This window comes from Hirundo rustica, chromosome 1 (genome assembly GCF_015227805.2).
Source record: "Hirundo rustica isolate bHirRus1 chromosome 1, bHirRus1.pri.v3, whole genome shotgun sequence".
NCBI classification, from domain to species: domain Eukaryota; kingdom Metazoa; phylum Chordata; class Aves; order Passeriformes; family Hirundinidae; genus Hirundo; species Hirundo rustica.
In genome coordinates, this window is record NC_053450.1 from 53,846,440 (window position 1) to 53,857,108 (window position 10,669).

Below are 10,669 nucleotides of genomic sequence, written 5' to 3' on the forward strand. Positions count from 1 at the left end.
AACACAGAACAGAAAGGGAACATTCCTGCTATGATAATTAATCAGCACCCTGTGTAAAACCGTTCAAATCAGCTCCAACTGTTCCCTGTAAGGCAAAATACTCTTCATTTCCTCTCCTGTACTATATGCCAACTGTAAGCCTATGGTTGAAACATCTGACACAAAATCTACTCAAGGGCACAGGAAGAAAATATGAGAAATCACTGCCTTGCAAGATCTTCCAAAAGCAACATGATCTATCAGCAAAAATGCTCAGATGACCAGGTTCTTGAGCCACACACCATATAACAAAGGAAGGCTGAAGAGAAAACTGCATAAATCCCCATATACCTTTCAAAAGCAAAAGGAAAATAAAATAAAAAATCCTTCCACAAACTTGCTGAGGGGATTTCCTTCTTGCCTGTAAATCTGGGAACTCAGCTCTAAAGGTGTTTACAGTCAATCTGAGACTGGTAACAATCCTCTGGTAACAACTAAGGATAAGACTTAGAAGGAAAGTTAATTACAGAAATCTTTGGTGTTTCATTAAAATTATTAATAAAGAATAACAACCTCACAAGTTACTTTCCTCTGTTAACAACATTTTCCGAGAAATGGTTTCATCTGTCCGGAAATGACTGGCTGTCAAACCAAACCTATTTCAGATTAACTTCCTGTTTCAATACTATGAAGCCAAAATACTCCTCTGCCTATTATAGACTAATACCAAACTATTAGACTGCTATATTTTTTCAGCTAGGCAGTAATTCTTGAGGGCTTTTACCAAACCAAACTCATATATGCTACAGATCTTTAGCCAACTAACAAAAATACTTATGAAACAGGAAACACCGTGAAACTCAACTGTAATGGGCAGAGATGATTAGCTTTTCCCAGCAAACTGAAATCAATTTTTACCTAGAAATGTAGGTAACAGACGCAAGTTTGTTTCAGTGTACTTGTCCCAGGTATCACAGTTGAAATGGGGCAAACCAACCCAAAGTAATTTTTACTGGACTTATAATTGACAGATTTTCTGTAAAACTGAACAATCTTTGCATTTCCTCCTGCAGACACACCACCTCAGATTGTATACTGGCTTGGTGGCTACCACAGTTAAACTATTTTCTCATTACTTTAGGAGAAATAAAACTCTTTCTTTAAATTATGTCTTACAGTATGATTAAGTAGCTAGATCTTAAAAGTCCAACAGCTCATTCTGAAGGCCTTTCACTATTTGAGAATATTAGTATCACACATTATTCATCCAAACACTGTTAAAAAGCAGCAAAATCTGCCAAGTGAAGGACTAAGAGGTCAAGATTGTGTGTGACTGAGTTGTCTCGCATTTCTGCAACACCGGGTCCTTGCATACATGCACCACAATTAGATGTGCCCACTACAGTGACCAAACCATGCAGCTCTTATCCCAGCTGCTTTGAAATTTAGGCACTGCTACCTTGAAATCTTATTTATCATACACTCCCTTCCAGGTATCTTTCTACTCCTGACTCTCATGGTTCTTACTGAAGCAATTATGAGTCATATTTGAAAACACAGAAGCAAAATTCAGGAAGAAGTAGCTAGTTCAAACACAGTGTTTTGCTCTGTTCTCCTGATACAGCTTTGTTTCTAGTGCCCAGTTCTGCAAGCTGTCTAGGTGGACCAATTCAAAACATCTTTCTTTCATAAAAGCTAAAAACAGACACATTCTTCATAAACGTCACCATCTTATTCAGTTCATCCATCATGCAGTAATTTACATCAGTGTAATAGCTCTAGCCTTTTTCTGAGCCCAACCACTGCTTCAATACTAGATTTTATCTATCTCTCTGCTTTTGCACTGGATCCAGGAATGAATACAATAATTTATTTTTTTTTTTTCTACTGGCTAAACATGCATTTCAGAAGCAGGCTTTGCCATGACTAAGGCAAAGGCATTTGATGTTCTTTACTACTGTAAAAGGCATGCCATGATTAAGGAAAATATTGAGCTCCAAATAACTGCAGGAGATGAATACAAGTCACATCTGTAAGGTATTACTGGAGGCATTATTACATACTACTTAAATAATATCATATATTTTTATTTATTTTAGAAACACTATTTTTAAGAAAGAAAAAAGTGCAAACAGTTTGAAAGTAAATTTTCACTCTCTTTGCATAATTTACATTCATGTATGGGAGAAATGGTAGACAAATGCACAGATACTGCTTCCGACATGGAAACTGTATAGGATGTTAGACCTGGGACTAGAACCTGAGACTTTCTCGTCTTACAACTCCGCATCACAACTTAGGTATGAAACAGAAAGTGAATAAAGCATCTCTTTCAGCACCAGTAAAATGCTAATGCTGTGCTGCAACAGGACAGCAAAGCTGGGACACTGAAGTGCTGCTGCACAGACCCATATGTCCAGAGGCCTGGCTCGGTTTCCTGACCCTAGGGTGAAAGTCAGGGAGCTGTGCCTCATCCGAGGTATCTTCCTCAGCGCTGGACACTCCTCCGGTTGAATGCCGTGCAGGCGCAGCAAGGAGGCCGTGCACTGAACTCCTATGTCCAGTGTCATCAGTGTGCAGCACAGAGGCTCAGTCCATGCCAGACTGGACCCATCTGGTACGAATTCACTGTGCCACTGGAACGTTCTGGCAGCAGGCTAAGGAGCAGCACTGCACCTGACCCATGTGACTCAATCCCAGACCCTTCCCGTGCCATTTTGAGAAGTGCTGTGCACATGCTGTCACCACAACTTTCAACTGGAAACAAGGAGCTCAGCACTTCTCCAAATTTACAACAGGTGCTCAGACCAGGCTCTCAAACGAAAAACCCCAATAAAACAGCAACCCTTCAGAAACTCTAGATCCAGCAACAAGGTGGTTTTTAGGACCCTTCAGTATTCTAGGAAACTTCACAAGGAACATATAAATGTGTTATCTGTCCCAACTTTAATATACTGCAAAAAAAATTGAAAGCGGTATAATTTTTTTCCCCTACCTGTAGCTTACATATCTTTTTGCAATAATTTTGGCTCACAATTTCTGAGGTAAAATGCTGATGAAAAGAAGCCCACAACATCTCTATAGCATAGAAGCTGGTCTAAAAAAAAGGTTTTTTCATGTAAGACATAAGATCATTATGTCAAAAAGACCATTTCATGGCTATTAGAGGAAGCACAAAGCACTCCATACCTTATTTACAATACAGCAAAACTAACAAAATCCCAAGCATTTTTAAAGCAACAGTAGAAATTGAGGGGCACTTATCCACAACACCTTAAAAATGCACAGAATCACTCAGTCCAAAAAGAAAACATTTTTGTTAGTCAAGGTGTATTAACTTAACCTCTTTTACAACAGATAAAGCACTATTAAACAAGCAATTCCCCTATGAGAAAAATATCTCTAAAACATTACTCTGCAGCTCACAAAACTTTATCTATACACTAACACCTTTTGCAACCATCTCTCATTCATCATTCAGCACAATGAGTTTAACACACATACTGTTCTCCCTCCTGTTATACACGTTTGTGTATGTGTTACCAAAAATCCTACATTTTTCACAGAATACATGCCTACAGAAATAAACAAAATGCAAAATTTGCAATGACCATGATTTATCACCTCCAGCATCAACAGAGCGAGAGAAGGTCTAGTAAGTTTACTGCAATGATTGCAGAGAAGATACTCACATGGACTAACATCTCTATATCTGTTTCTATTTCTGTTTTCTGGATATTTTGCAACTCTGTGAGGGTAGTCACTGGATTTCTGTCGGATTTCCTTAAAAAGACAAAATAAATAATTGACTTATAGCCAGCAATCTGATTAAGATTAGTGTTATACACATGCCATTAATCAACATTATTAATAACTAACGTTTTTAAAACCAACTTCTACTGCCCTAGTGTCATTTTCACTCAGAAGCCGCATCTCATTCATGGCCAAACTGCTATTATTTAGATCTTCCTACATTTGGCTAAAAGTACCAAATGTAAGCACCATTTGATAAGCAACTGATGCATCAGGATCAAAGGGCAAAAAACCCCCCTAATTCCAGATATTTATTACGCTTACCGTTTACCTCAGAGCTGCACATTATCTCCCAAAGCAATAAGGGACTCAGATGCAACAGCAGAATTCTGCTGGCTCCTTTAAAGCAACTGGCAGTGTAAAACCCCACAAAGGTAAGTAAACCAGTAAATGATTTTATGGGTACTATTAAGAGCCATAAGATTATTCTTAGCGGTTTGATGGCTCATCCCATATAGCAGCAGTTAAACATGAATCAATATGAAGAATTCTTGAGTCACAAATATCAAAGTGAATCAAAGCCTGTTCCCCCCACGCATTAAAGCAAACCTTCTAATAATCTGTGAGGTATTCAGATTCACACACTATTTTAAGCACCCTACTGTTCACATGTTCTGAATGTTCTGCTTTATTGATTTCTTCCCTGAGTGCACCTTTTCTACAACTTCACTAAGATATACAGAGTTACCTTATGCAGAAAACTGAAAGTGGCATTGATGTATTCTACTCTGTCTTTATATCTCTGTATTGATGACGTCTCACCAGAAATGTTGCACAGCACAGAATTAACAATATTTTACTATGAATTCTCCTTCTGTTTTTAGATTATGTTGCTACATTTGATCATAATGTCCCAAAGGGCATTTAAACTTCCTATTACAACTGAGCATTCTTTGGTCTTCTCAATGTTCCCACTATCTTTGTCTTCAAACTTCCTAAATAGTCTAGTCTATTCCCAGACAATGAACACAGCCAGAAAGGGAAGCAGCGGAAATATAACATACAAAAGAAAGCTCCAATTCTTAGCATTGGTTACGTGACCTTTCTTTAAAATGTACTGCCAATCTGCAAAGAACATCAATCACAATGTGGAGCAGCAACTGCCAAGGACCAATACTCCACCTATCTGTATAAAAATCTCTTGATCTATTAGATTTTTTATTTTGATAGGGCACACTGGAACTTCTCTTGTTGACACGGCTGACAAGCTTTGGGAGCTTGCACATGGAACTAATGGATCGGGCAGGCATTCACACCCAAGTTCCCGTGAAAAGTAAATTCAGTATTACTCAGTAACAGGATACAACATATTTTGTTTCTTCAAGCACCTGCACCCTCAGTGCACAGAAGAAGACCTATACTTTGGTAAAGAAGCATTGAAATAGCTAGAAACACTTCTATAGTGATGGCGTGGGAGGGTAGGCTTGCTAAAAATAACCAAACTTAAGGAATGACTAATGACTAATTCTAAAATCAGTTTTTCTACATAATATCCAGCCATCACGCAGAATCACAGCATGTCCTGACCTAGAAGGGACTCACAAAGATCAAGCCCAACTCCTGAGACTGCGCAGAATAACCCAAAAAACCACACCACCTGCCTGAAGGCATTGTCCGAACCTTTCCTGAACTCTAGCAGGCCTGGTGCTAGATGCTACTTTTTTGTAATACAGATATATCCAAAAGTGCAACATCTGAAATACTGCAGTAGAGACACCGTTTTTGAATCACATATAAATCAAATAAATTGCTAGTTTAACGGAGAAAAAGCATAACTTGAAGTCAGTAACGAAAACTTGGGGGTTTGGTTCTCTTTCCTCATTTGAGACACAGTGCTATAAAATACTGCGGGCTTAAACAACTGCTCTAGTGATACCAGCTGATACATAATGTCAGTTTTATGGGACTCTCCCTGGAAGGTCTTAATCTCGTTTAAAAAAAAAATTGCCAATACTGTATTTTATTAAGTGGCACTCGCGCAGGGCCCTCGCAGCAGACACCGAGCTGGCCAAGGCAGCGGGAACGGGCGCTGAGGAGGGAACACGGGTGCCTGAGAAGCCTCACAAACCCGCGGGGCGAAGGGGCGGGAGGAAATCAAGCCTTGGTCAAATCCGTACTATCGGGCACAGCCCCCCACACCGCCCGCAAGGCGCGGGAATCCCACAGCGGCCGCCCCGGCTCGGGCCGGGCCCCGCTCGGCTGAGCCCCGGGGGCAGCGCGGACCCGGAGCCGCCGCCGAGTCCGCGCACGCGCCCCGCCTCGCGCCTGCGCGCCACCGCCCCGCTCGCGGGTCCGCCCAGCGCGCGCAGGCGCAGCGCTGGCCCACGGCTCCGCCGCTCGCACCTGAGGGCGAGAGTCGTGTTGGCCCAGCGACTTCCGCTCTCCCCGCTGCCGAGGCGGCGGCGGAGCCGCACGCCGGGCACGGGCGCTGCCGGCCCGCGGGTGTCTCTCGCCCCGCCCTTCCTCCCCGTTGCTCTCCGGCTGGAGCCGACCACGCCGCTCGGCTCACCAGATAACGCGCCTGCCAGTCGTTCGTAGCGTCGATCTCCTGGAACTCCTGCTCGATGGCGGCGGACATGATGGCGGAGGCCCCAGCGGCCGCCGGGGCGCGCGAGCCTGTCCGCAGGAGGCCGAGCGGCGAGCTCGCAACCGCTCGCGCACAGCCCCCCGCCTCACGGGAGCGGCGGGCGCGCACATACGCTCGCGACCGGGTGTCCCGCAGCCGGCGCCGGGCGCATGCGCAGCCCCCGCCCCGCCCACCGGGGCCGTGGAGACACGCCTCCTAGGGAGGAGGAGGAGGCGGGAAGCACCTGGGGTGACGTCACCGGCCCGGCGGAGGGGCGGCGTCGCGCTCAGGTGTCGCGGGGGCTCGGCAGGGTCGGGAGTTTCGGCCGCCAAACGGCCACCGAGCGTTTGTTGTCACAAAAAAATCACGGACTCCGTTCTGTTGGAAAAGATCTCCGAGATCATCGAGTCCAACCTGTGGCCGAACATCGCCACGTCAACTAGACCGTGGCAGTAAGTGCCATATCTTTTTTGAAACACTCCATCGCCTCCCTGAGTAGTTCGTCCCAGTATTTAATCGCCCTTTCCGTGGAGAATTTCTTCCTAATGTCCAACCTGAACCTCCCTGGCGCAGCCTGAGGCTGTGTCGTCTCGTCCTTGTCGCTGCTTGCCCGGGAGAATAAACCCACATCAGACCCACCCCCCGCCCCCGGCCAAAACCGTCTTTCAGGCAGTTGTAGAGGGCGCTAAGGTCACCCCTGAGTCGCCTTTTCTCCAGGCTAAACACCCTCAGCTCCCGCAGCTGCTCCTCACAGGACACGTGCTCCAGACCCTTGACCAGCTTCACTGCCCTGTTCGGGAGACGCTACAGAACCTCAGTGTCCTTCTGAACAGAGGGGCCCAGAACTTCAAGGTTCAGCCTCGCACCAAAGTGCGTGCAGGGGGACAATCACTATCCTGGTCCTGCTGGCCACACTACTGCTGATACAAGCCAGAATGCCATTTGCCTTCTTGGCCACCTCCACACTCTGCTGGCGCACGTTCAGTCGCTGTAGACCACTGCCTTTTCCATCGGCCACTCTGCAGCCACTCCGCCCTCAGCCTGTACTGCTGCATCGCTGTGCCGATGCCATTGAGCAGACACAGCCCCCGACGGCTGCATGAGCTCCTCCCAGCCGCCGGCGAGTCCCCAGCCCGGCTCAGCGTCGCACCCCCAGCGATGTACCCCGCCGGCAGCCGCTGGTTCCGAAAAGCAGAAGTGCGGAGACACGGACGTGTCAGACAGACAAATCACGGCGGGGCTCGCCGTCCCGAAAGCAGAAACGCCGCGTCCCGCAGCGATTGCCTCACTGGGAGAGAAAGTCCCTTAGGGGACGGCTCCGGCAGACGCCGCGCAAAGCCAAGGGTGGGGCCGGGTCAGAGAGGGCTGCGCTGCGCGGGCTGCTGGGGAGCACGGGCCTGTGGCCCCCGGGCAGGCGGGAGACGCCTCGCCGCTCAGCGCAGGTCGCTGGGTAAAATACGTGAATTAGTGCCACAAAGGGGAACCATGTACCATCAGTGTGTTTAAGTGTCTGCAGGGAGAGTGCTAAGAGGATGGAACCGGGCTCTTCTCGGTGGTGCGAAGCTATAGGACGAGAGGCCACGGCAGAAACTGATGCGCAAAGTTCCACCTGGATATGAGGAAGAACTCCTTTATAGTGCGGGCGCCCGCGCTGTGGAACAGATTGCCCAGAGAGGTTGCGGAGTCTCCCTCACTGGAGATATTCACATCTGTGCTATGTTCTAGGATGACCCTGCTTGGGCAATGAGGCTGGATCAGACGAGCTCTTTTCCAATCATTCCCCATTTTGTGAGAGGTTACTGTGCGTCCCCGCGCCCTGGTGACAATCCTGCCCTCAGTCCCCCGCCGCCTGCTCTCCCGCGGGTTGCTGTCCTCGACCTTACCTCCTGGCACACCTTTTCCCTGCCGCAGTCTCTCCCCCACCCTCAACACGGCCCCTCACGGGCTGGGAGGTTTCCCTGGAAACGTTTCTATCTGCTGTCTCCCACGCCCGCGGGGCCTCCGCCCTGAAGCGCGCCGCAGCTCCCCTCGGCTTCCCTGGTCGGCCACCACCGGCCCCCGCTGCCCGGGGCCCCTCAGAGCGCCCGACACCAGGCACGTAGGCTCGGGCAGGGGCTGGGCGTGTCAGCTGTGGTGTGACTGACATCTGAAGGACAGGATGCCATCCAGAGGGGTGCCATGGACCTGGACAAGCTCGAGAAGTGGACCTATGGGAGCCTCAAGAGGTTTAACAGAACGCAGTGGTGAGGTGAAACCCCAGCAGCAGTATAGCTGGGGTCTGAACAGATGGAGACCAGCCCTGCCAAGAAGCAATTGGAGGTGCTGGTGGGTGAGAGCCCAGTGTGAGCTTGCAGCTTAGAAAGCCAACCACATCCTGGGATTCTGCCCCTCTGCTCTGCTCTTGTGAGACCTCACCTGGAGTGATACATCCGGGTAGAGTCCCCAGGACAGGAAGGACATTGAGCTGTTGGAGCAAGTCCAGAGAAGGGCCAACAAGTTGATCAGATGAATCTCTTATGAGGAAAGGCTGAGAGAATTTGGATTGTTCCGCCTGAAACAGAGAAGAGTCAGGGGTGACCTATTTGTGACCTTTCAGTACCTGGAAGAAGCCTACAAGAAAGATGGATAGACGCTCTTTAAAAGGGCATGAAGTGATAGGACAAAGCTGAATGGCCTTAAATTGAGAGTAGGTTTAAATTGGGTATTGGGAGGAAGTTCTTTGCTCAGAGGGTAATGAGGCACTGGAACAGGTTGTGCTGAGAAAGTTGTGGATGCCCTGTCCCTGGAAGTGTTCACAGCCATCTTGGATGGAGCTTTGAGCAACCTGGTCTAGTGGAATGTGTCCCTGCCCAATGCAGTGGAGTTGAAACTAGAGGATCTTTAAGATCCCTTCCAGATCATATGATTCTGTGATCTACAGCCCCTGTGATAACCAACATCACAATGCTGAGTGTAGCTGTGCCACCCCTGTGTACTGTCACTGCAGCCCTGTGTGCAGCCCCCTGCTTCCTGTGAGCCTCACCTGATGTTTAAGCACAACAATAATAACAACTAGTATTTTTGAATACCTGTCACTGAATGCTGCTGCATTTCCTTTCTGCCTCACAATGCTCCAAGTCCACTGGCTCACGTGCTCCCCCAGGTCCTGGAAGAAAAGCTGGTGTCCTGGACCATCACTTATGTGATGCCTTTGAAACACAGCAGATGGGACATTATGGATCAGTAAGTTCATAACAAGTTTTTCCGAGTAACACAAGGAAATGTTGCACAAGATTTTCTTGAACTGTGGGCTCAAGCTTTGAAATAAATATAGGGAACGCCTTTCTTGCATTTTTCTGCCTGCACAACTGAGGCACGGGTCAGTTCTGCAGGTGCTGTCTAGTTAATCAGTGATATATGCATGATCAGTTATGAAACAAGAAAATAAGAAAACATTTGTGAATTGTGTTTAAGATTTAAGAGTACAGAAAATAATCCAAGTGCCCGTCCTCAAGGTAATGATTAGTCTTTATTTGAAGTAGATTTATTTTAATTCAATGAATAAAACTGTTCTTTACCTCAGAAAACTTACATTGCACAAGCTGGGTGTAAGAAAGTAAAGAGGTACATAGAAGCTGTCTGCCAAATAACATATTTTAATAAAGAAAACAGACACCTTCCTCCCTGATTTTAGTCTTTGGTAGGCTTTTCTCTGTATATAAGCATGCTGACTGATCTGTATTTATAGCATTTATGACGTGATGTGCTTTTCACTTGTGCTTGTGATATTTGGGGATGTAGTTCATACTGAGACAGCAATGTAGTTGTGCTGTTAGGAAAGGGAGTTTTATGGTAGCAGCTATGTTTAGAATCTCTAACATAGATCGGTGCCCAGAGACATCGCATGGAAAGCTAAAAATGTTTATTAATTGTGATTTAGAGCAGGCTTAGAAAAGCAAAAACTTGTAAACCAGGGATTTCTTAAGAAATTGGTATTGTCCATTTTTGGGTTGCTTTGTTGTTTTTTTTTTTCACTGCAAATATGCTGAAAATGCACCAGTTGTCCATCTTTTAGGATCCGAGCCCAGGATAGGCTAAGACTACATTTCTGATGGTCTGTGAAGGAGACAGTATATACAACATAAACCAAGTACACTCATTCGAAAACTTTATTCTGTTGCAAATAGTATATTCCCATTCTGTATTAGCTGTGCAGTCAAACCCAGATGAGCTACTACATAAAATCTTCAGCCCTTGAGAGTCCGTGAGACATGCAAAGAGGGATAACAGTTGCTGGGAAGTCTAGTATATTGTAGTGTTTTCTGTCTTAGT

At 46.5% G+C, this 10,669-nt stretch overlaps 1 protein-coding gene across 2 annotated transcripts in view; it reads right to left on the minus strand.

Moving 5' to 3' along the window:
* The window catches only part of PTPN2 (protein tyrosine phosphatase non-receptor type 2), a 30,402-nt gene extending 23,911 nt beyond the window's left edge, over nucleotides 1-6,491 (minus strand). Inside the window, exons 1-2 of one of the 2 annotated variants that reach the window (XM_040064193.2) lie at nucleotides 6,302-6,462; nucleotides 3,672-3,762 (exon numbers count right to left, since the gene is read on the minus strand). In XM_040064193.2, coding sequence (XP_039920127.1) covers nucleotides 3,672-3,762; nucleotides 6,302-6,370 — 160 coding nt within the window. In that variant the 5' untranslated portion in view covers nucleotides 6,371-6,462. Of the gene's footprint in view, nucleotides 1-3,671; nucleotides 3,763-6,301 lie in introns of both variants that reach the window. The other variant, XM_040064183.2, reaches the window with a different exon arrangement.
* Nucleotides 6,492-10,669: the final 4,178 nt, after the last annotated feature.